The 26,808-nt window shown below is 43.1% G+C and overlaps 2 protein-coding genes across 5 annotated transcripts in view; one reads left to right on the forward strand and one right to left on the reverse strand.

Moving 5' to 3' along the window:
* The window catches only part of rap1gap2a (RAP1 GTPase activating protein 2a), a 79,088-nt gene extending 53,868 nt beyond the window's left edge, over nt 1-25,220 (reverse strand). For 2 of the 4 annotated variants that reach the window (XM_070970796.1, XM_070970794.1), the window contains exons 1-2: nt 15,644-15,823; nt 12,365-12,400 (exon numbers count right to left, since the gene is read on the reverse strand). In XM_070970796.1, the coding sequence (XP_070826897.1) occupies nt 12,365-12,400; nt 15,644-15,687 (80 nt within the window). In that variant the 5' untranslated portion in view covers nt 15,688-15,823. Of the gene's footprint in view, nt 1-12,364; nt 12,401-15,643; nt 15,824-25,028 lie in introns of those variants that run through there. The other 2 variants (XM_070970798.1, XM_070970795.1) reach the window with 2 other exon arrangements.
* samsn1a (SAM domain, SH3 domain and nuclear localisation signals 1a) overlaps nt 1-26,808 on the forward strand; it is a 279,152-nt gene that overhangs the window by 128,379 nt on the left and 123,965 nt on the right. The window lies entirely within an intron of this gene.

Raw genomic sequence — 26,808 nt, forward strand, 5'->3', positions numbered from 1 at the left:
TGTTCTTTTCGTTATAAGAATAGCACAGCTCAGAGCTGAATGTGCGTGCATAGAGAGTGTGTGGTTGAGTGAGCGTCACAGGAGTAACTGAACGCGAGCAGAGCAGAGGAAACGCTTAGCCGTTAGTTGTCAGTCTGGTGGTAAATGTACAGTATTAGTTACAGTGTGTTAGTCAATAAAAGCTGCAGCTTCTCAAGACCATGAAAAGTCTCATCTAGTGTTTCAAACCTGCTCAAAAAGTCAAGTGGGTTAGCACTGAAACCCCTGTAACAAGCTCACCTACATTTAGTGCTGTCTGCAGAGGAAACTGTAGGCATCAGGTACATCTAGGGATGGGTTAGGTATGGGTTTCAAGGCTACAATACAAAGCAGCAACAAACAGCACAGCCTTGCAATATGTTCATCCTTATCACACTCAGGCTACCTCACTCTACACTGCAATACAGTCACAAAGATGTGTCTTTGTTCCATGTTTTACATGCAGTGCATCAAACAGGTGAGAATGCTGACTTTCAGCACATGAAGCTTCAGCATCAGTCTTTTAGCATTAACACCGTGCATACAGTCAGTCAAAAGTCAGCCAGAGACAGTTTTTTCAACCAGCTCGTAGACTTGACTTTAACTAGCCAGTGGCAGTTTGTAAAATTGACATTGTCGCCAGCTACACATGACGGCTGCTTTTGTCGACCTCTGTCTGAAAACAAGAACCTTTTGAAGGTGACCAAGAATTTGCAGCAGTAAATCTGCCACAGTTATGATTGTAATTGGCATTTGTCCTGTGCAAGAGCGAACAATATTTTTAATGGTTTTCAATCTCCGACCATTTAGCACATTTTGCAGAAGCGAGAGCTGCATACATGTTATACATTTAGACTTTCATCTTTCCTAGCATGTACAATGTAATTTGATTTTGTAGTGACCTGGTGTAAATTGCCATGATCTATCAACAGAAGCCATTACAATTTTAGCTGTTAGCAAAAATGCATGGGCCGAGCAGGCAAGGACAAGCTGAGGCCGTATCTGCGGGTTGCTCAATATGGAGATGAATTATTCCTTTGAAAGAAAATTGGGTTTGAGCTCAGCCCTGCCAGAGCGAGAGAGGACCTTGTTCCCTGCCTCTGATGTATTTACAAAATGGGCACTGAGAAGGGAAAGTGCATGTGTGTTTATGTGTGTTTATGCATATATGTAAGCACAGAGCTGAACAGGAGTCAGGTGCAGCGTTAATAAACATTTCTACCATTATTCCACTTAAAAACAGCAAGGTGAGCCAATAAAAAAAGAAGTCATTTCAGCCCTGAGACTGAGACAGATAACATGTAAATCAGGGGGTGAAAAAAAACAATTGTTAGTTTGACAGAAAGGTCCAAAATGGCTTCTGAATCTGGGGATGGACAAGAACATCAGCGAAGCACTCAGCCATCTATTGACAGCTTTCCTGTGGATGTTCGAGAGTGGGGGTCACAGAGGAGGCACACATGCTCTCCCCTTCTTTCTTACGAGCACACATCCACAGAGGTCAGACTTTACAGGAGCAGGGAAGCTTTTATTTCATAACCCCACGTCCTTCCTTTGCCCTTCTTCCTTTGTCCTTCTTCCTCTGCCCTCTTTCTAGCTCATTTTACACGAGAGAATCCATCTCTTCGTCTGTTCCTCCAGCTCTTGAACCCATCCCTTTTGTCTTTTTCTTCCTATCCATCTTGACCCTCTTCTCTTCTTTTTAGGTGTTAAGAGCATCTCTGCTGTGTGGGGCAGACTGCAGTGCCAGGAAGGAAGGAGGGAAGGAAGGAAGGTCTGACGTTCTCCATCTCCTTTTTGTTTGTCCAATCTCAGTGAAGGATCGTCTACCCTGGTCTATTATTGTCTCCTTGCTCTCTTCTATCACTCTTGATCCTTCTGTCTCTCCTCTGAACCATGCAAAGCCCCCCCACCATCACCACCACCCCTCATTCTCTTTCTCATTTTCTGCACTCTCCACAGCGTCACCCTGCTTTCTTTCAGATGCTAAGGAGGAGGAGACAGGCTGTAATTTGCCGCTAGCTTATGTCAAGTGTTTGTGTACAAAACAGGAACAGCAGCAATCGCTGAGCATAACTCACAACATCCTCTTAAGTTGGTTTCCAACAGCAACACTGCCAGACCTAGTTAGCTTTGGCAAAGACTCCCAGAGACACAACAGAGATCCATGAGACGGAGCAGAGATGTACATAACACACCAAGGGCAGTTGTATCAAGTCGTAGTACAATAAGGAAACTTACAAGTGATGAAAACACACAAATTATTGGGTGTTTTCTTCCTATACAAAGATGTATTAATAACTTTTACTGTGTTCTCTGGTTATTTACAGGATTAGCCAGGTGTCATTTGTGTAACGTGAGTATCGTGTTAATCTTTCTCTCAGTACTCATTTCCCTCCCCTGCCTGCAGCGGCTTTCAACCTGAGCACCACTGGTTCTTAATGAAGACTACTAAAGCAGCTGGGTGCTGAAGCCTGTAACCAAACGTTACCCAGAAGTAAAGAGTGAATTGTGAATTTGTTGGGAACTATTTTCAGCAGTGGATTAATACACATTTGATGTGCTAGTGTGTATTTGGGGCAGCAGAATGTTCAAAATAAACCAGAGCATGTGAGTTCATAGTAATTAACTGTCACTCAGTGTAACTGTGCGACAGGTGTGAATTGTGTCTTTAATGGTTTTTGTACAACAATGGAGATTTACAGCACAGAGGAAGAAGATATATCAGGATTGGATGCACACAATTGTGGCATCTTTTTATTCTTCATTTTGGTATATTTGAGATTTACTGACAATGAGAAAATATCACCAGACTTTCTCATTCATATTTTTTGAGACATAAATAATAATATATTGAGCAATATAGGCTGGATGTGAGGAGTGTAACAATCAAGCCAGGAGTAGGTGAAACAATAATGCTACTTTTAACCCCTTTACAGGATGAATAATGGCGTTACACAAAGTTGTCAGATGTGCAGCGCAGCGCTGACGCATGTGTACCTGTAGGGTCAGTTTGCAGGTTTACAGAATCAATCTCTGTTTATCTTTATCCTCCGAGAAAGTCAGTGAGGGTGGTGGAGATGATGACATTCACAGAACAAGAACAGGTATATCTCTGATCCTCTCGCCTCCTATCTGTCTCCCCCTCCTACGTCCCCCGTGGATATGGATGTGCGTGCAGGTGGGCGTACGTGCCACTGTGCGCGCGTGTACGCAGAAGCGAACGCGTCCGTGCTGTTTACCCGTTCTCAGCAGCCTGCCGTTCAGGGAGCTCTCTGCCTCTAAATAGGTGAGGGTCTGTTTTATGAGCCCTTAACAGCCAGCACTCAGGCCAGATGGTGCGCTTATCAGCCACTCTGTGTGTGAGTGTGTGTGCAGCATCAGGCAGAAGGCAAGAGGTAAATATTTGTCAAAAGCAAAGAGGCAGCTGGTTGTCTGGGGGACTTTAGAGTAACAAGACTCTCACTTAACAAGCAGGGCATACACACACGGATACTACTGGCAATACATATTTTAGGGATCGAGAGAGTGGAGAGAGGAAAGCGGAGATGATGCTTTCTGTAGTTCAGTTTTGTTTTTCTGGTCTGGGACGTGGCCACTGATCAACAGACAAGCTATAAATAAAGCAATTAGCCCCAAGGCTCATTTCTGCTGTCAGATTTTGCAAGGCCAAGGAGGAAAACACAGGCTAAAGCTACAAAATGACACAAAAATGTAGCTGTACAGGCCAGATTAAAGGAACAGTCCGCACATTTTGTTTTCTCACGAGCAAAGATGGTTCGCAGTTTCATCTGTGCACACAGCAGAGAAATGTGCCCCAGATGTCTTTGTGAATGAGCAGCTCTTAAATGTGTTGTATTTATACGTTTGAGCAGACCTAGTGTTACTAAACCTGCTAAAATGAACATTTAGATGAACAACGGATCAAATGGTTACATGTGAATGTAAAAGATTTTGCTGATAGTGACTCACAGGTTTTATCACCTGACTCATCAGCTTCCCTTAGAGCTAGAGAGCTTTATGGCTTCCTTAATCTCGTTGTCACTCTCATTGTTCCCATAGTGCTGTTTAAAGGTGCACAGATAGACAGCTATTCACAGCAAAAAGCTGTGGAGAAAAACAAACAAACTCCACCACCAGCTTAGCCCCAAACAGCAGACAGACAGTAAGCTAGCTGCTGAACAAGGTGGAGCATTTAGCGGGTGAATGTTAAGGTTATGAGAGAGTGGAGACCAAAACTGACTTAAAAGAAGAGTCACTATTGGACTCAAATGATCAGGTGGCCAGAAACACGTCTCGAAATGAATGTTAACGTTGCTTTGTGTCACTGGAAAGAAGAAGCTATTTGATGACAAGTTAGCCAACTTAGAGGGTCATGATATTGCATTGGTTCACTTCTTGTTTCTGCTGCCCCCAAGTGGCCGTGAGCAGTTAGCACTGGAGCTCAGTGACTGCACACAGTATCTCAGAGGTCCTGCCTGCATTGTTGCCAAGTTTGCTTGCTCAGAGTCTTTATGCTAAAATGAGCTAAAAACGTCCTGCTTCCATCTCTTAACTGCGTGCCAAGAGATGTCACTGATATGCAACTAATTCTTATGTAACTTTGCACAGAAGACAAATGGTCAAAAGCTCATTTAAGCAAACTAAACATAAAACGCAAGGAAAGTAGCAATAATAAAAATAGCTCATTGCGTCAAAAGTCACTCAGTGCCTCTTGTATCCACTGCAGCTTGTTAGGCTTCTTAGATGACTTCCACTTGATCTCCTTTCATTAAAAACATCCTTCATCCTTTAGCGCTCCCCTGAATATGGCACCATATTCAGCCTCCACCCCTCAGTCATTACATCAGATTTAGCCTTGTTCTAGGCAGAGGCTCCTGTCCCTACATGGTCATCAGCCAGCCTCAGCCACCTGATCGCCCTTTAATAAAGTAGTCCTTTTTTACTGTGTCTATAAACCTGCAGGTGTCTTAATAATTCCTTTGAATAAAAAAATGCAAGAGCATGAATCAAATGAAACATCCCTACAGACAGACAGTGCAGAGATCTCGGTCATTACACGTGGGGAACAAAGTAAGTGTCATGTTACCAGCCATGTTATGCTGTCCCCAATGTATATTATTAACACACACACACACACACACACACACACACACACATACACACACACACACACACACACACACACACACACACACACACACACACACACACACACACACGATCCACTGGCAATTAAGTCTGGCTGCAAGGTGAGACAACTCGGGTCTATCACCATGGTAATGAACCATACTGGACCATCCCTTATGATCATCACTTCTTGCTGCCATGGCAACAGCCTTGGCTCCCTATAGGCTGCTACGTACACTATGGCTGAAAAAAACAAGGTGCACTTGTCTTGCAGTGGTAACCTATAGACACAAGCCTAATGGATTTAAGGTGGACTGTGTCAGGGGCTGTTTAGATGGAAAAATGCTGTTTTTCCACCTTGTTTATTCGTAATAGAATTAATTTCTGAACGAAAGAAAAAATGACGGCATATCAGAAAAACACTTCAAACTGTCTTTGAATCGTCTCAATGTATCAACTTGCATGTTTCTATTTAAATAGTAGATAATAAAGCATGGAGTGTAAATTGAGCTCACAGTGAGTCATTATGAGCTCTTCGCAATGGCAGCCTCAACAGGTGGATGTGTTAACTGGTGGGTGGGAGCTCCACACTGATTCAGCGCACATGAAAATAGAGAAATTGCTCACTCTAGTGACCGTTTTTCTTCACTTCAGCTGCTTTTGTTAATGAGAGGCACATCGAGACAAACACGTCCCGTCAGCTCCCCCTTGTGGTCTTTGGAAGAATAGGTGAAATGTGTGTTTGTACTTCTCCACCCATGGACTTTCTGAAGAGTGCAAGAAGTAGGTCCAAGATCAGAAATGAAGAAGTCAGATTTGCGGTGCTGTAATCAATCTGAAGGGTAAAAATGATTTTATTTTTCTTTTACAAATTACGAATGCTGTCATAAGTTAAAAGACTCTTACTTAACTTCATTGGAACCAGAGGTGTGACAGCAGGGGAAGTTCAACATCCTCCCCCTGAGCTCTTGAGGATGGGTGGAGTTCCACCACTTCCCACATCGCAGTGCTACAAGTGTCTCCGCAACCTTGCGGTCTCGGTTTCTCTGCTATTCTCTCTCACACACACACACACACACACACACACACACACACACACACACACACACATACACACACACACACGCACACACACACACACACACACACACACACACACTCTCACGCAGCCACCCACAGGCAGAGGGAAACAAACTCACACACAGGACCTGAGGGTATATTGTTTAAATAAGTGAAGTGAGACTGTGACTCAGTTCCACCTTTTAGGTTCTGTAGCTTTGTATGTGTACGTGAGTGTTTGTGATTTGTACCCTGAGCTGAGCGTCACATTCACCCTGACCAGTTATGTATTCGATAAAAGCTGACTGGATTTCTGTCTCCATTACTGCTCCTCTCCTTTCCCCCTATAACACGAGCCTCCAGGCTTATATTATACTCTGTAACAGACTGGAACTGTGTACACTACATCAACAACTGCATCCAATAAACAAAACACAATAAAGCTGACAGCTCATTAAGGCAACATGCAGGCTCCCTGTGACTAATCACTGCCTCTTCTCCCTGTACTATAGAACAAAGCCTTAAGCTTTAATAAGCCATCACCTAAAGTAAATATGATACCAGCAGACATTTTGTCTCATGTTTGTTCTGTGGCCACAACTCACTATCGTTCACTGCAATATAGAAGGTGCACTAGGAGATAGAGTAAATGCCAGGCTCCAGAAATAGCAGCAGCCCATTTGCTCTTTTCCATGATGCTGGTGGACAGATAACATTTACACCTGGCCCCAAAATACTAGGCTAGAGAATGATAAGAGGAGGGGACTTTTTTTTTTTTTTTTAAGAGGAAGGCACCTCCTCTTATCGTCCTTCTCGACTCTTTTTCAAAAATGGCTTCTTTCATGTTTTTTGTCCAAACCTATTTTCTCCAGGGTCCTTAATCTCAGCCTCATTCGTGTCACTCACTTCCCCATTAATCCACGCAACAATCCAGCTCAGATGGACAAAAATGCAATATATCCTCATATGTCCAAAAGGGAATGAAGTCAAACATAAGAGTAGACACCAACACAGTCCTAAAAAAGGATGCGACAGCTGCTCCAGCTTTCTTGCAGCTCCAGCAACTTTTTCTTAGTCGTGATTTATATTAAGCACCTTTTGCTTTTCACTACAACACCTCATAGTAGCATATAAATACTGCATGAGACTCAGCTGTCTTACATGTCCAAAACATGGCATCTTCCAAGTTTTGTGAAGAATGAAAGAAATGCGTAGAAAGGCGAGTTTGAGTCTCGCAGCCTTCATTGTAGCCTTCAAACCACTGAAGAAAGAATCATTGACAAAAGTAACATGAATTCAACCATCACAGATATCAGCATCAAAAGTCATAGCACCCATCTCCTGCTTAACATTTAGCTTTGGAGCCATGTTTTTGCTGCTAGCGTGCAGGACTAGTGGCACATCAAATGGATGGAAGAACAAAGAACAACAAGAATAAAGATAATAGTGTGATTGCTTTCAGTAGAAAGGGAACAAGAGAGGAGGGGCAGAGGGCGATGGGAATTAGCAGAATCTGACTGCAGACACTTCTCACTCTCTCTCTCTCTCTCTCTCTCTCTCTCACACACACACACATACACACATATGTGCGTTAATAACAGTAGAGTACAGCAGTCAGGCAGACAGTTGGCAAATCGTAAATCTAGAGCTTAAAACAATCTGTGGTTGAGCCTTTTTTTTGGTATTTACACAGTGGTAATACTACTGTACAGCACATAAATGATACAAGACATGAGGACATGAGGCACACTGTACAACAGCAGCTCTGACGAGAAAAAACTAGACATGCAGGTGTCATGTCTAATAGAAACTGACTGATGCCAATCAAGTCATTTCATGCATCCTTGTCACATCGAACAGAACAAATCTGTACACGAGGCTGTGATGAACAGTACTGACCGTCCAGCTTTATGAGTTGGAGCCATCAAATATCCTGAGGAAATGCATATAACACACAGCAATGCTGCTCTGCTCCAGGCTATTCAGTTTGGCTTTACTGAACTTCACTCACTGAGTTCAGTCATCTCTCCTCTCCAGCAGGAGCTACTCATCCCGGGGTCCACAAGAAGGTCAGTAAAACACAAGACAGATCAAATGTCAGTAAAGACATTATATGTCTTAGAACGTGTTTTGCCTCAAAATGCTGCAGTCTCCTCTCCAAAATGCACGATAATGTATTAATAGTGATCAAATCAAAATATGTCTTCTGAGTTTAATAGCATTACAGTAATAATTAGCTGTACCATCAATGGTCAGATTTTGTCTAAGCATGCGATTCCAAGTACACAGACAGTGTAAAAATACACACAAGACAGACAGCAGTTACTCACCACAGTTTGCGGGGCATCGTCACACTATTAAGAAGCTGATCAGGTTCAACCTCTCCCTCCCTCCCTCCCTCCCTCCCTCCCTCCCTCCCTCTCTATCTTTCTGTTTCATCCTCTCTCTCCTCTATTATTCCTGGCTGTCCACTTATAATATGCATTCAGCCTCACCACCACTTCAAGACAAAACCCACAAACAGATGCATGTGTTTGCTCACACACACACACACACACACACACACACACACACACACACACACACACACACACACACAGGTTTGATTATGCAGTTATTAATGAGGTGCTGTGTGCATGGTGAAGGTGGACAGATCTCTTTGTGGTAACCGTGAGCAGAGGACAGACAGAGGAACACTGGGGATTCATAAAAAACAAGATGCAGGAAGTCTTATAATAATAAGATTAATCAATTTTTCGTGCATCTCTGCAAGCAAGACGTCCAGGATCTTGTTTTTTTTATGCTTCCACCTGCACCACCAAAGAGCACCTGTGGGATCAGCCATGTATCCTGCCTCCTCTGTAAACCACTGGGGATTAATGGCAGAGGACAGAGAGCAGAGAGCAGAAAGATGGAGCGAGGGAGGAATAAAAAGCACACTGTAAGCTGAGGGCAGGTGGGAGAGAAGAGGGAGAGGACAACAAAACAAAATCCTCACACCTGCTCACCTGCAGCCGCAAACTTTGAAGTCAGACATCCATCTCGTGCTTTTGGTCCCTTGGCCTTCAACTTCCCTTTTCCACCTTTCTCTTTTTGTCTCTCCTCTTGCGTTGTGTCTTATATTCATACATTCCCTGCACTCCTCGCACAAAGCCACTGCAGACCGACTACCAGCTCTGCAGCTGGGGCCAGAGTGAGACAAATACAGAGTCAGTGGTGATAATGGAATGGGATGGAGAGGTGAAATTGTCACCGTGCTCTGTCTTCCTCCAGGCCTTTTTTTTTTCTTTCTTCTCATGTTATCATGTAAGTCCAGGCTTTCTCAAGCTTTTCTGGCCCATTGCGCTGCTTTGCTGTGACTCAAAATGTAATTATTCTTAATGGTATTTGATCATGTTAAAAACAAAGAAAATCTCTGTTAGCGCATGATTCCACCGCAAGGATGATGACCTCATTCTCCATCTGCCCATCGTCCCCCTTGGCATTGGATTCTAATAGGGAGCAAGCATAAACTGGGGGTGACACATATCAGTGTTTTCCATCCTGCAAAGTGTTCCTCTCTTTCTTGACACTATGGTGCTTTCTCATATCTAACACCTCCATTGCACACGCACGCACGCCTGCACACACAAGTCGGTGTTATTCAGCGTCTAGGCAGAGTCACGACTCCCTCATTTATATTCAGAGCCACTCCAGAGCAGACGGTCTAATGACACCTGGCCAGGGAGTGAGCGAGACACTGGATATGTGTGTATCTATGTGTGTGCATGTGTGTGTGTGTGTGTGTGTGTGTGTGTGTGTGTGTGTGTGTGTGCATCTGATGGTGTGCATGAGAACGCCGTAGCTAACAAACAAGTCCTATTTTACATGACTCAGGTTAACCTGATTTTTTTCCCGCATGTCTGGAACAAGCTGACAACAAATCTGCCATGTTTTATCACCAGAGCAGTTGCAGCCCGAGACCAGCATCTTAATCCTGAGTCATATTCATGTCCATCTTTCTTATACTATAGAAATCAAACACAGTCACTTCATTTCAAAAGAGTAAAAACTAAAAATGTATTTAGCTTCTACCAGCTTAATTGATTTAATTAACTATATTAATTAATTTCTGGACAATTCAAATTATGTCCAACTGGACTGCCATTTTTTGATTTCTATAACTCAATTAGAGACAGAAAGGTAACATGGATATTTCTTTTTTCTTAAGTCAAGGCAGCTTGTTTCCAAATGTTGTCATTTCTTCAAACAATCCCTAAACAAAATCAAAGTGAAGCGCAGTCTTTCAACAGGTGGTGCCAACAGGTGAGACATGAAGACGTGGCAACAGAAAAGGCTCAGAGCTGTTCAGAGAGAGACGGTAATTGACTCAAAAGTGAGTGAGACACATAGTGGAGTGAGCTCTGGAGAGTGGGGTTTGTGGTGTAGATACAGATGGAGACAAACACACATGCACACAAGCCCTTCATCTCCCATCACTACAGCAACCATTAACAGAGCTGGCCGGTGGTTTGTTTCAACAAAGAGAAGCTCCTCACACACAATATTCTGAAAGAGCATCGCATGAAGCAGGTACACAAACTGAGCAGATGATAATCACATTTGTTCTCCACCCCAATCCAGAGCTCATTTGAGCAAGCAGCTGTTGACCAACGCACAAGGGGATTTTCACTTCAGCCTTGAGCTTTTCTCCACTTGCACAACCCAAAAAATAAAATTGACATCTGTCAAAACATGAGCTGCTAGCTTCTGCTTTTACGGCTCTGAGATATAAAAGAAAGCCAGAATTATCTGTTGAGCATCATCGGTCCTTGTTTCCAAAACACAACCAAAGTGAGAGTGAACAAGGGCGTCTGTCCAACGAATCAACAAAGCGAGTGGAGCGACACAGGGCTGCTACTAAACAGTATACTGTGACTATGAAAGGTCATGTGCTAAAGAAAAATGAAACTATGCGAAACTGTGCACAACCCAGTTATATAAGACTGCTATGTGATTTCATGAAGTTATACTTTATCACTCCCTGTGGGACAATTAGTCCCCTGCAGCTGATCCATCCTTGCTGCTCTGGAGCAGTTGTAAGCCACATTACAATGCCCACAGCCCAGCTCCACCCCTGAAGCCAGTGTGTTGATCAAGGACAGAAACAGAAGTACTACTAATGCCTGACATGTTTACTCGCTGTGACCACACTGCCTTGCAATGAATCAGTAAGATCTGAGATCTGACAGGGCTGCAGACAGCCTGAAAGGATGCGCCGCTGTTCACCGTCTCGTCCTTCAACTGGAGCACTGAATAACTTGACAAAGCAGAAAATGAACTACCCAGAGGGTCTGTTCAGGAATGAGTTTTGATAATGACACAGGCTTTATTTTTGATTTCAGAAGTGGAGAGGACGCAGTAAAATGTGAAGGTCTGCAACCAAACAAAAAAACCTGAATGCTACTTATTTATATACATATATATTAACATGGAAGTTGGAGGATTAGAACGGTCTTCTAAGCAAGTCAAGAAATGTTGTCAAAAATTCTCTATCTCTATTGTATCTATCAATACAATAACCCAACCAGATCATCCTGTCTGGTTGCATGAAGTGCAAAGCAGCCCCTTGCTCACTCGCCCCTTAAATGACCACTGCTGTTGAGTCACATTCACACCGAGGAGCCACAACACAGCCGCAGCTTTTAACTACAACTGACCGCCTCCACTGGAGCAGCAAGGAGTGACACAAGTATGAGAGATGGAAGGTTAAGAGCAAGCAAGGAGTGAAGCAGTACTGAACATCAAACTGCAGAAACTAGAAAAAGACTCGCTTTGAGTGCAGCGTGAGTAGGAGTGTGTCTGCACTGCTCAGGTATAACGTCCATCGCTCTGCTGTGAATCGATTGTTTGTGGTTTTAGTCGGAATCAGTGTGAGGGGAAATAAGAGGAAGCGGGGTCCAGGTTGAAAGTGGCTTTTAAAACTTACTTACGACACGGCCAATCTTGGTCCTCATTTGTGAGCGGTTACACATCAGTGCCTCCCAGGAATGTCTCCACAAGCACATTTACACAAATTAACTGACTGGCAAGGATTAGAATATTAACTAGACACTGAGATAGATCTGATCATTTCAGGAGCAAGAAGATGCCCGAGACCAGGATTTAAAGAACTTACCGGGCCTTCAGTGCAGACAAAGTGGACTTGTCAATCCTGGGGAAGAAGCAGGAGAGAAAGGAGACGAAGGCAGACACACACAGAAAGAGAGAGGGAGAGGGAAATATTATTGATCCATTTGTTCGAAAGCAATTCAATTCTTGATAAAGAGCACCAGAAGACGTGCAAATCAAGATGGAGATTAGTGAGATGCATGACTTCATGGTGGCCATGGTCATCCTTCATGGTCCAGTGGGTCCCCTGGGTATTCTGGGCTTTAAAAGAATGCTCATTAAAGTGTGATTGCGTCTCCTGTCACACTGCCATTCACTTCAATGTGGAGAGGAGGAAATCTCCTTTGATGTGAAGCCTTCACATACGACGAACTGAAACATTCGATATGTACGTTATGCACTGTTCCACGCGTTCAGTGCCCGATCCACAATCCATACATACTTGGTACTTGATGCATGTACTAATTTCTACAAATTATCTTTGACTCATACAGAGCAGGTAGAGCCCGAGGACAGTTCATGCGCTCGGTGCAGATCAGTGTCGGTGTAAAGTCACAGGCAGCGAGCAGAGCACGCTTTCTGACAGCTGACTTGATTTAACAAGGTTAAATCTCTACAAGCTGCTCAGACCGGTTATGAGAGGTCTCAGTGTTTATAAGGGACTTATTCACGCTTCACTTCAGACTGTTCATACTAAAAACACGAATCATAAGACTTAATATTAACATCTTTTCAGCTCAGTTGCTCTTTAGTGCTAATAATAGGGGACAATCTGTGAGGCGCATTTTGCTTGAGGGAAGCTGCATAAACAAATATATGGAGGGTTTTACTTTGTGTGTGCGCGTGTGCTTGTTTTACAGCTTTCTCACAGACCTCTCTATGGAAGATATTATGAGACAGTAATTCTTTGATCGCATTAATTTAGAGACTGAACCGTGCAGAATGGTGCCGAATCTATTTCATGCACAAACACACGCTCGTAGCAGACACACACAAACACACACACACGTACAAACAGCGCAAACACACAAGGCACGCTATTTTTACTGCGCCATCACTCAGCCTGGATGTTTTAAATGTCATTTAAATTTGTTCCGGGGTTTTGAATGATGTCAGCAACAATAGGCATCGCAGCAGCGTCAACAGGCAAAGAGCACTGAGCACAGAGGTTCTGCTATTTGTTACTAACATATTCAAAAGTCAAGATAATGGGTTCGTTAACGAGCTTCGGCTAGTGAAGTAGTTAATGCAGCTGGGACAAGGACTGCAGTTTATGCAAAAGTCTGCGTAATGAGTTACTAAAGGTGAATGGAAATACAGTAAAATGAAATAATAAACACAAAAACTCCCTTATCTCACATTTCATTTGTTGCCCTGCTGCAGCCACCCCCTGGTTGTTTCAATGGTGTCTGATCTTGCACGAGGACAAATGTTGTCCTATTTCATATTGTAATGGAGCTTTAGTCTGTGCTCTCACAGGAGTTGAGAAGATGTGCCACCCACCTTATGCCTGAGTCATCAAACAAATCACACTATCATGCAAAAGCTTTATTCGGCCCACTTCTCACAGATGAAGGGAATGCTACAATTAACTGTCTGTGTGCAAGTTAGACGTGTCACGGGAATGAAACTGTGTCCAGATGGTGAAAGATTTAATGGCAAATTTTAACAGCACTGCAGACAAACAACAGCAACCTTTTGTTTCCTATACAAAATCCATCACAGATGACTGATTCATGAATTTCACAAATGGCCTGTCTGCTCAAAACCAACTTGATATTTAGTTGTTCATTCATTCATGCGTCTTTAAGTAGGTGCTCAAATGGCTCTTGCACATTGTCTCGTCATACTGTGTCTCCTTGTTTGTCTTTGCTGTATACATGTCATCTGTTCATTCCTAATAGTGATCCACTTACAGACTTACCCTGCATTTATGTCCTGTAAAATGGATTACTTTGCCTGCAGAACACTGAAGAACACTGCTGAACAAGACGTTTCATCTCATATTTAGCCCTCAAGGCATTTTTATATGCTAAAATTGTACCAATGACTTGAGATAATTCCACACTTTGAGTGCAGCTCATGAGGATCCTTAGAAATTCTTGAAAAAAAAAAAAAAAAAAAAAGTAATTTGTTTTGGAAACAATCATACCTTGTTGGCATATTTGTTTTTCTTAGAACAAGATTTTAGTGTCTGGCAAAAAAATATATTCAGAAATAGAGTTTCCTGCAGTGACACTGTTTATTCCAAGAGGCTTTCTTTTTGGTCTCCAATCACACAACATGCTGCTGAGCTGAGCCGTTTCTGATCTGTGCACCGACTTCGTATTGCACTTCCATTACATTGGGGACTCACAAAAGACAGAATGGCAGCAGAACCTTGGTATGAGCAAAGCCCCGACAATGCTTGATTCCACAATTCCCAGAATGCAACTCTGGGCTCTTTTTCTAATGCTGAAATCTCCTCGAGAGCCATAGAAAACTCTAAAATATCTCGATTGCTTTGTTTTATTTTTGGCACGATATTGATTTTGGTGAAATGAACCCTGTTAGATGTAATGTGCTGCCCCGTCGTTCTGTCTGTTTCAGGATATTTCAGCCTGTCTGGCTGGTTGTGCTGCCTGAGCCCAGCTGGGAAGGTTAAGTGCTCTGAAGCGGTACTTCAGTGTCCGAACGACAACCAGCAGGGGAGCCAGCACAAAAACACTCCATCCTAGTGTGTCAGTGCATTCAGCGCTAAACGGGCTCCCTGGCAGCTTCTTCAGTGCTGCATCATGGGAACTGTTCTTGGCCGATGGAGCAGGAGAACTTGACTGGTAAGAGCTGTGACCACAGTCCCATAACAGCAGCAACAACAGACAGTGGGCAGAGACAAAGCAGCCTGTTGATGATTGTAATGCCTCCCTGAACGGAGACAGCACAGAGTGAAACTGTACACAAACACACACACACACACACACACACACGTGCATGCATGCACACACACACAGAGCTGTCAAACACAGGACAAAGTGTTAGAGGTGTGACACAGAGGAGCACGCTCAGCCCTCCACCCATCCTTCCTTTTTAGAAAAAAGTTCACATTCTGCACCACACACACACACACACACACACACACACACACACACACACACACACACACACACACACACACACACACACACTCCCATAACACCAGCTCATTTCAGCAGCATACTGTGCATCATTTAAACTTAATACACACTACTAATAACTTGCACAATGCACAACACAGACACACATAACATCCAGTGAAAAGGCAACATACCATCCAAATCCACCAAACGACACGCTTCTCCTCCTCCTCAGCATTTTGTCAGACTGAACTTCTCAGCAGTCTCTCAGTCTCTTGCTCTCAGGCTCTCTCCTCTGGGAAATGTATGCTCTGCTGACAGTCTCTCTCTCTGTCTATACTGTGTATACTTGCACTTTGTGACTCTCTGACCCTCTCTCTTTCTCTCGCTCTCTCTCTCTCTCTCTCTCTCTCTCTCTCTCTCTCTCTCTCTCTCTCTCTCACCCTCTATTTGCCCTTTTTTTTCCTCTTTTGTCTTGTTCTCTACTTCTCTTCCGCCCTCCCGCCTGTCGTTTTCCACTTTGCCACTTGACCAGTCAACTGCTTTCCTGAAACACTACTTGCTCTTTGGCTTTCACAGGCTGTTAAACACAGACACACAGACACACACACACAATCTGACACACTGACTCATGCAGGTACACAAGTATACACATATTTCAGCAGGGGGAGGAGCAAGCTGAGGAGGGGCCACAGTCTCCCATCTGATCCTCTTTGTTTGTATCCAACACACACACACACACACACACACACACACACACACACACACACACACACACACACACACACACACACACACTTTATTTGGACTCTTGAATTATCTTTATCATCACAACCAGCCTCAACACCTGTGGTCTGCCAACATGCCCACCGCTGGGAGTTATGGTCACTTCCTGCGCTGTGCAGTCGGCTGATTTATACGTGCACCAGAAGTGGCCACTCACTGTTCACGTTCACCCAGTAACATGCAAAAACACATCGCAATAAACTTGAATTATAGTGCACCCACGACCACATGACACCTGCAGTCTGAAAACAACACTGAATCATGTTTTTCAGGCAAATGGTTCAAACCCTGACCTTTCACTCTGATATGGATTGTAGCTTGAAGGTCCTGAGTCAGGAGATCTATTACAACTACATTGCAGGAGTCTGTGCTGAATGGAAATCATGCCAAATGCTCAACAGCAACAACATAAGAGTGCAACATTAGGCTATTATAGGAAACAGGAGGAGCTGAACAGCAGTGCAGTCAGACTGCAGTGTATACATAGAAACCTCCCATGCTGTGGCCAAAGGGAGTGTCCTTCCTGACACCCTTCCTCCTCGCTCCAGATTTGACAGGTCTCACTCTCAGTGTTAACGTTCACACAGAAACTGCACTGAAAGAAGTCAAAGGGTTTTAGAAACTTGTGGGATACTTTATGCTGCAGTAATCGTTTTAAATCTTATTGACACTTTGTTTCATTGATGGCTGCTGGGTGTAAAAATATGCTGTTAGTAGTGCAGTAAACTAAGATTTCAAAGATGGTCGTCCTGCACAAGACAGAGAGAGAAAGTTATGGAATAATGCAGGACCTCTATTAGCTGAAAATACATGTTAGTGGTGCCAATTCCCAAACAAATTTGCAATTAAATTAATTAAATTAACAGAAACAAGTGGCAAGCAGTGAACCTGAGTATTTTTCAAATACAACACTGTCACAAAATATGGCCTCATGATCACCAAAGAGCTCAACACCTCTCTGAGAAACAGCAGTGTAGGACAAGGGGATAAGGTGGGCTGAGTGTACAGGGTCCTCATGTGAAGAGGGCCCACAAAGATACTAGAATGAATAGCTGTGGATGCAGGGAGGGGCCCATAGAGAATGCCCACGTGCAGGGTCCAGAACTGCTGACAAAGATAGCAATGACTCACTCACATACTTAGTTCCCAGGCTTTTGTGTTGGATTACATTAATAGGCCTGAAACCACAGAGTAACAGAAACTAAAAATAATGTCCCAGTGAGCTTGTTTCATTGTCATATTGAACCTGAACTCTTTTGTCGTTTCTTCTTTGAGTAGAACCGTGATTTGATTTAGCAGCTCTTCAAAAACCAGAAATCCAAAAAAGCACATCTGACAATGAAATCTACTCCAACTCTGTGTTTCTTTGTGGCTGATGACTGGACGCGCTCTCAGTCCTTATCTCCGTCACGGGGAAACTGCTCTAATTAAAAGTAAAACACTCCACTGGCACAGACACACACACACAGACACACACTCACAGATGAGTCAGTCTGGCACTGCATTAAAAATGATCATACTTAGAGGAGAGAAAGAAGAGAATATGCAATGAGTTTATGAGCCTTCCAGATACTGCACTTCAATAAAACCTGACAGTGACACTTCTGAGCGCAGACCCCACTCTCCCTCTGGTGGTTTCCAGATGACGTGTGAAAATTAAAAGACAACTTCAATAGCATTTTTCATGAAAGTCATACTGCTAAAGGAAAAAAGAAAATTAAGAAAGAAAGAAAGAAAGAAAGAAAGAAAGAAAGAAAGAAAGAAAGAAAGAAAGAAAGAAAGAAAGAAGCATATTGATGTCGAATTTTTGCTGTAAGCGACACACTCACATGGGAAAACATTACGTTTTCTTATCCTGTGCGGCAGGCAAGGGTGAATATTAGGTCATGTTGTAGAATCAAAGAACAAAGGTACCCAAAGTAGAAATAGCTCGATGCTTTTCACCACATAAATGTTTATCATTTGGCCACAGCGAGCATGTGTCGTCAGCAAAAAGCCTCTAAAACTGACTGCACTTACATTCGATCAACTTTTGTCATCTTTCATTTAGTGTTTTCTTTATTAAGTGTCCGTAAAGCTCTCTAGAAAATTGAACAAACGCACCATGGCTTTCATCTGACTCTGTTCATGTTCATTATTCTGCTGTACTGAACCCTTGTGGCCTCCATATCACTCAACAGAAACCCCCCACAGGACACTTCATGAATAAAAAATAATACCCATGATTGCTTTATTGATTATCGCTCTAAATGTCCCAGCCTTGTTTTTGTGAAATCATTTTCCTCACCAGACCTTAATGCCATTAACATTAATCATGACCCTGAAAGGACACCATTAGGGTGACAAGACTACTTGTCCAGCACATCCTCCACGCACAGCATCCACCTCCACATTTTCTGTTCCCACTGAAATGGTGGTGAGTGGGTCGGGCGCTCTGAACCACCAGCAACCAGTTGGATGACGTCAGCAGGTCACTACAGTGTTTTTTCTTCTGATACTCAGCACTACAAAGAGCATTTCGACTGTCAAACTAGTTGCTAGTTGCTAACAGTGTCTGTTGGGTGCTGGGCAGGTAGCGTATAGCTGATTTTTGGTGCTTTGTTGCTGTCTGCTACAACCAAAAACAACATTATTAGAGCGGAGATAATGAACCAGATCGGTAAAGAAGCAGGCCAGAGAGCTAAACAACGAGCTGAAAGTCACTATAAATCTCTGTAAAAACAAAGGGAGCTGCAGAATCAGGTGATAATTCACCATAAGTGACACCTTTCACTTTGCCACATTGATTGCACCTTTCTGTTTGATACATTTCTGTTGATTACAGCCACTTTAATTATCACTGAGCATTAAGGGTTTAACATCAGAGCTCAACAACAGAGCTGTGTCTGTACGTGGGCAAGTGGAGGGACTGCAGTGAGTTCAGACATGTCAAACAGCAGGACAGAGAGGGCCACATGGTGGACAGGTTTTCAGACAGCAGCCTGACACGCTGCGTCCCCTAAGTCTTTGTGGTGGTAAACTAAGGTATTCTTAATTCTTTCAGATGCACAATTTCTTACAGGGCTCTACATGATTGCATTACATCATACAGCGGTGTTCATGTATCAGGTTATAAGTTGGCACGGACACTGTCTTTGTAAAGATATATTACTGTTACTGGACGTCATTTTCATTGCTTTGACTACAACAAACTGGGTGAGTTGGCACAAATTTCCAGCTTTGGTCTCGCACCACCATGGCACAAAACACCCAAACTATCTGCCTCTGACCAGATGCCATGAACAGTACGTGAGACTGAGCTGACTTTTTGAAGATGGATGATCTGCAGTGTGCTCATGTTTAATGCAAACAGTTTATTCTGAGCATGTGTGAAATGAAAGCACTATTGTCTCACTTACAGGATATGTTTATGTCTCGCAAACTTCATTAATTCCACTTTTCCTTTGTTCCATCTCAACCTTTTTCTCACTCCCATCAATCCAGATTTGTTTATCTTCTTTCGGTCCCTCATCTCATTCTCAGTAACTCTCTCAGTGTCATCCATTTCCACTGAGACTCCACAAGAGACGTGGTGTTTCCATCTTTATTACTTCTGTTCCCTCCTCGTCTCCTCGCCCTTCCTTCATTTTGCTCCCCACCATGTAATAAGGTATTTAGTCATTAGATGGATTCCCGGGGGGTGATATGTGCCCAGACAGACATGAAAGACCTTTCTCTTTTCCTTCATCTATCTCCCTCCATCCATCCATCCTCCCTCCTGCGTCTCTAATAGGTTGCTTAGTCATATGAGGTTTTCCAGGAGGGTTGCTGATTTAGAGACTGAGCTGATGCTCTGCTTTAATGGCTCCTGTCTCAACCACAACCATCACCATCTGTCATAATGCACACACAAATACTCACACACACAGAGCGCAGAGGCATCAAACTTACATTTGAACGACAGCCAAACAATAATTAATAACTAATGCTAATTTAACGTTCAGCCTCCGAAGAACGAGAGCGTTCAACGAGCTAACCCAGCAGGACAAAGAGGCCAGCAATGGCAGAGAGGGGCAGCACGGTTGCATTTTTCTGTAGTTTGAACAAAGATGGTATAACTCTTTGCTGTTTCCAAAAACACAGTCTCACTCCCAACATACAGATGCCTGGTCAGGACCATTTCGGGCCACTTGTTAAGGCCCACTTAAGCATAATTTTTCAACGTGCAGGACTCCGCTGTCAAGTTAGCAAAACTAAACAGACAACAGTGATTAGGTTTAGGCACCAAAAACTGCTTGGTTAGGTTTTGGAAAGGGGGGGGCGGGTTAGTTAGGCAAGTTACTTACATGTGTTACAACCTATCTTCACTTTTTTTGCATATGTCATCCAACCCAAATACTAAATTTTCAAAGTAGGTGTTTTCTGGAGATCACCACTTTAATAGAGGAATTATTTCAGGTACAAATTACTGACTTCAAAATCAGCCTCTGGATTTGGAGGATGTTTGCATAAAGTTTAGTTTCAGCTGGTAAATGAGTGCACACACCATGTGCAGCACCGTAAACAAATACACCAGTTGCTCTTAAGTAGTAGTTATTTCTGACCGAGTAGCAGTTCAATTCACACTTGCTGTTACCACCATTAACCACAGGTGTCACCAAATCATATGAAATCTAATGGATTATGACTTTAAATCAAAATGAATGTAAAAATGCTCTGATATATATTGATTATGGGATAATTCAATTGTGAATACATGGAAACATGAGCGAATCACATATTTACGTTGATGCTGGGATAGTCAGAGTCGACCTGACCAGACTTGTGAATACTTGTTAAAACACCATATGGACTGACGGGTTATGATCCATCTGTTGCTCTGAACACGATAAGACAAAAATGCTTCTGCTGATACACACACACACACACACACACACACAAATAAAAACGCACAGAAATGTAAAGGAATACACTGTACAGAAAAACACCTTTGATATGAGCTGATACGAGCTCTTGTTGTCTCCAAGTAGTGTGATTTTTATCAGACATATTAAGGGCTCATGCATCATATCAGCATTTATGAAATTTTCAAACATGGAAGCGCAAATATTTTGGATCTCTTAAAATCTCAATCTCTGAAGTAAGCAGAAGCTGTGAAATAAATGCAGCAGTGTAAAAAGTATAACATTTGGCTCTGAAATGTAGTGCAGAGGACATGAATATGGAAATATAAAATGACTAGAGGCTCCAGTGCAATAATAATTCAGTGCAAATTTGTCAGATCATTCGCTGTTGTGCTGGTATTAAAGGAGAGCTCTGCATTGTTTTGATGTAATGTCACATCTGTGGTGGTCTGCACCGACGTGGCAACCACAAATGTGACTCATAAAGGAGAATCAAGTGAAAATGATTTTATTCAACAGATAATAAAGCAATCATCATCTAATCGACTTTTACTTTCATCATGAGGATCGCCCTCAGCTGTGACCACGGGGCTGTTAATCTTCCGTGGGTACAGGAAAGTGCACAACGTTTTATAGAATTTTTTTTCCTTCTGTATCTTTTAGCCTTCCTTTAGCTTGTTCCCACTTTTCACTTTCTTCTATCCGTCGTCATCTTTCGTGGTCCTCAGTCTATCGCTTTTCATTCAACCCTCTTTTTGTTCACATTCTATTTTTATTTTCCTGCATTTCCCCCTATAGTTCTCCCTGTCGGTGGATTTTAGTGAAAGTGACAGCAAGCCCACCCATACACCCACTCTTCCAGATCAAACACACGCGCACAAACGAAAGCACACATCCATACACATGATCACAGACAACAGCACACAGATATGTACATACAGCGCTGCATGCGCTTACTCATGCTGACGGGTGTGCGCTTTCATGCACACAAAATAACAAGCCGTGACATGTGCATGCACACACACGCATGCACGCACACACACACAAAGACCACCTCCTCCACCCACGGCCTCCACGGTGCCTTTAGCCCTACTCTTCCCTGTTGTTCACTCTTCCATTGATCAGAAAAACATCCATTTAAATCATGTACTTCCCCTTCATTGCAGCTCTGGCAGGCAATAAAGAGCAACGCGCCGACCCAAGATTCTGCAAACACAGTGAGAAACACCCACAGGGGCAACTGCAAACACTCACAAAAACAATTTAATCAGGTGCGCTCGGAGAACATGGTAATTTCCTCACACCGTTTCATTTTCCACTTAATGGGAACACACAAATACAAACACAAGCTGCAGAAGTTTAAAGCAAGCCCCCTCTGCAGCTGCGTTGACTCGTGCCACTGCCTCAAAGTTTGCATTGATCTCACCACCAGAGTAGGTGGGGGAATACTGAGGCGGACTAATGGAGAGGCAGAGGCTGATTTGGTTTCGAATCAATTAGAGGCAAAGAAATTAGAAAGGTGATTGCAGAAATGAAGAGCAAGAAAGGTTCAGAAATGTGTGCGTAATGATCTCTAACAGAGGGTGAGGCACGATCGGAGCTGACTGGAAATGAGACTTAATGACCGCGGGAACACGTGAGATGGAGGAAGGTGTAGTGTAAGAGGGAAAGGGGGAGGGAGAGATGAGAGGAAGTGAGAAGTGTTGGCAGATTGAGGGTGAAGTAATGAAAAATGGTTAATGACGAGCAGAGGAAGGAGAGGGGAGGTGTGAGGACAGAAGACGGTGTGCGTAGACTTCTCGTCGTGTTTGACTTAAATCAGCTCTCAAGTGGATTACTCAAGTCATGACAGGGGTAGAGGAGATAAGACAGGACGTGGGCACAAAGAAAGAATTCACTCAAACAGAGAAAAAAGAATCAGGGTAAACAGATGAAAATAAATGGAATAACATACAAGAAATAAAAAGACATTCCTGTCTCTTCTGGCCAGGTTTTCTGCTGTCTTTGTGGAAGTGCTGACACAAGTAGCACAAATCACCAGAAGAATGCAGTGTGTGCAAACGCATATCTGCGTGCACACTCGTGCACATTTGAGGAACTGGGACAAATCCTGAAGTGACTCCACCTGAGAGGTGCAGATTAGCCACCATCTATTTTGAGCTGGAATCAGCAGCAGATGCACGGAGCTGCCGTCCACTCGACGCCGCAGAACTGTGACATGTCAAGCCTCTTAGTCTGGGACTGCTGCGTCAAGAGTCTCTTTTTGCCTCTTTCATTGATATTGGGATTATTTATTCATATCTTGCACTGCACTGTAATTTTTATTTTACTCTTTAATCTGATGTATTCGATTTGATCTTATCTAACTCCTCCAACCTAAATCAATCCTCCAAAGTCAGCAGTCGCAGACTTGGAGGGTCCCTGCTGAAGGCATAACTCCACACTAAGCAAGTCTCTCTTCAGATCATCATGACATGATTTATACAATATATTGAACACTTCTCATTGTGGTAAAGCAAAACACTTTCAGTGATCTATGAGTGCTGGCACTTGTGCTTTCCGCTGCTGACAGTGCACACATATACGGAAACCTGAAGAAGTGTTCTTAAAATTGAGCTTATGTAACTTTTGCTGAACTGTGACCTACAGCTTAAATATAGTGCCACAGTGGTAGAAGAGTCAGAAAGTCAGTGAACTTCAGTAATGTCCAGCTATATCTACCGAAAGTTTATTAAAATTAGCTAACATTAGGCACATCGGCCATACCAGGCTGTTGTGGCAAAACCCCAGACTGGACTGAATGAAGCAAGCGTACATGTTTTTGCTTAGAAAATCACCTTTCTTATTTGTAGGAGGAGGAATTTGTTGTTTTTCTTGTAAAAAAAAATGGCACAGTCTGACTTTGAAATAGAATAAAGCACTTTTCTGCAGGAATAACTGAAGTACTTTCATCTCTTGATGGACGCCTCCAAAGATATTTAATGTCATTTAGCACACACGCAGCGCTTCTCCTTCTGCGCTGCATACAGTAGAGAGCATGTTTCTTCAGGGGCACTTTTGCTAACACATATTACACACACTCACCATGTACTCTATATGCACAAGACCATGAATGAATGCCCACTGGCGCACACACATGCTAAAAAATTTATACATGCACAAAGACATTTACCCATTGGCTCACACACAGTCCAGAACACGGACATCTCACACCGAATTTCCATGCATGCATTCCTCTTCCTCTCAAAACACTGCTGACAATAACGCCACTAAAAATAATACACATTAAGAAACGTTTGTTTTCACGTCTGCGAATGCTATTCAATCTGTTGCTCGCCTTGAATTTCCTCCTCCAGTGTTTTGGATTTTGAAAAATATTAAGAAACACTGTTCTCATCCACCCACTCACATATGCACAAACATAACTTCATACCCCCACTCACCATCCCCCTGCAATCAAACACACACAACATGGTGTCATAAACCGTCAGAGCATGTAGCACCACAACCACACATTGCAGCACCGTTGCAGCATTACTCGAAAGACAAATTTTGCATGCCACTAGGCTTCCTCTGGCTCTCTACACACACAGACACAAACACAGGTGCAAATAAACACATAAACACAGTATTTCCCTCAAGTTTAAGAAAACATGGCGGACAAAGTACCCTGGAAACAGATTCACCCTTCACTTGATTGCGTGTGTGTGCAGATCACAAGTGTCATACCTAACCTGCAACTCACACTGGCTCCCTACTCCAGCTGGAGAGTTCACACACAAATCAGCACACACACACACACGCTTTTCCCATCAGTCATTTGGCTTTCAGTTAGCTGTTGTCAGCAGCCAACAGCAGCAACATCAATGCTGTGTTTCTGATCCAGAGGGAATGCGTGTGAAAGCCTTACCTCGGCTCTCCTGCAGATCCTTTACAAGCTGGGGAGAACATCTCGCAGTCAGTGGATGGTGCAGCATTAGCAGCAGACCAGCTGCCAGAGCAGGAGAGGCTGAGTGTATGTATGTGACAGAGAAGGAGGGGAGAGAGAGGGAAGGGGGAGAGGGAGTGCGTACAGGGGGAGGGTATACAGCGATAAAGCACAGGGTCGGGCAGAATTATGAGATGAGAGACAGTGAGAAAATGCGTGTGTGTGTGAGAATGGGAGATGGTGTTACCATGGAGAGGGCTACACCTAAACTGCTTTAAAGCCTTTTAAGACCAATGAAGTAAAAGAAAGAAACAAGCTGAGAGAAATAAATGGAGAAACGGGCAGAATATTTTGGCAACGGCAGAAAAGACAGACTACAGGATCAAAGGAGATAGTGGATAGAGAAGGAAATTAATTAGGAAGGGGAGGGAGGGAGCGAGGGAGGGAGGGAGGGAGGGGTGAGGGCACAGAAAAGTTAAAAGACCATGACCTCGGGGCGAGATGAACTCTCACTCATTAGTACTGACAGCAAAATCACACTGGCCTTGACACAGGTCAGATACACATACACAGTCCAACTTTATTGCTGCAAACAAATAAAAAATCAAACCTTGAAAAATGAGGTGCTGACATGACAGTGATCTGCCCTCCCAAAGCAGGGAGCAGGAACTGAAGCGCTGAAGTTAACAAGGTTGGAATAACTTACGTTAAATATTTCACCCAGAGGAATCACCATAAAACACAACACAAAGTTCTTGCACTCTGCTTTTGGATCATTATCACAGAATTCAAGGGGGAAAACGCAACATGATCTGTCTATCCTTCTATCATTGTAGCCTATATCAAAACACTGAATACACTGAAATATGTGATTTACATGTCAACAAGCTCAACAACATCTAATCACATTAGCATTAGCCTGACTTTAGCTGGGTTTTGTTTTCTATAATTGGATTAGATACTGCCTCATTATATAATTATGTGGAGTAAGTAACTGAATTACTGAGATGTCACTCAAAGTGATTATTTTTCATTTACAGACAGCCGTAAATGTAGTTTTATATTTAGCTAAGGCTAGCTGTGGCTGTATTCCCACTTCGCTTTCACTGGACACAGAGCTCTTGCCTTAACTGTCTATTAACTGTCCCAACATTAAAACAGCCTAAAGGAACAACCTCTGTTGTGTTATATATTTGAAGGGGTTTGTTGACAAGTGAAACCTGATATCTAAAAACTGTGCATTGCTCTTTTTAAACTAGCTGAACCGACAGGATTCGTGTTAATGCATTTAATGCAGATGTAACTGCCAGTGATGGTGACTGTTTGCAGCCATCAGCGGATTGCTGACATTTCTGTAGTTTTTTCACTAAGTGGGAGTTATTGTCTGAAATTCCTCATATCTCTGACTGAATTTTTCTGACCTTTATTTACATACAGTAATGACTATCTGAACAATATGACGCAGGCACGGCAGACAGCTTAGAGTCTGGGGATGACTTCTGTTTTGTAGCGACTGCAAAACTTTAAATGTTTGAAATCAAAAGGTTGGATTCTGGTGTGAACTCCACTTAGACCAAATATTTAGTTTGTGTGTTCAGAATGAATAAAACCCTGCTCTCACCTCACAGGAGTGTGCTACAAGGGCTTACAGTAAAGGTCACTGATTTTGATATCTGACACACATTTTCAGCTCACACAGACACTGGCGTGCACACATTCACACAATAACCAACAAACACCATGGGATCATAGGTGTCAGTTA

This window comes from Chaetodon trifascialis, chromosome 9 (genome assembly GCF_039877785.1).
Source record: "Chaetodon trifascialis isolate fChaTrf1 chromosome 9, fChaTrf1.hap1, whole genome shotgun sequence".
Classification (NCBI taxonomy): domain Eukaryota; kingdom Metazoa; phylum Chordata; class Actinopteri; order Chaetodontiformes; family Chaetodontidae; genus Chaetodon; species Chaetodon trifascialis.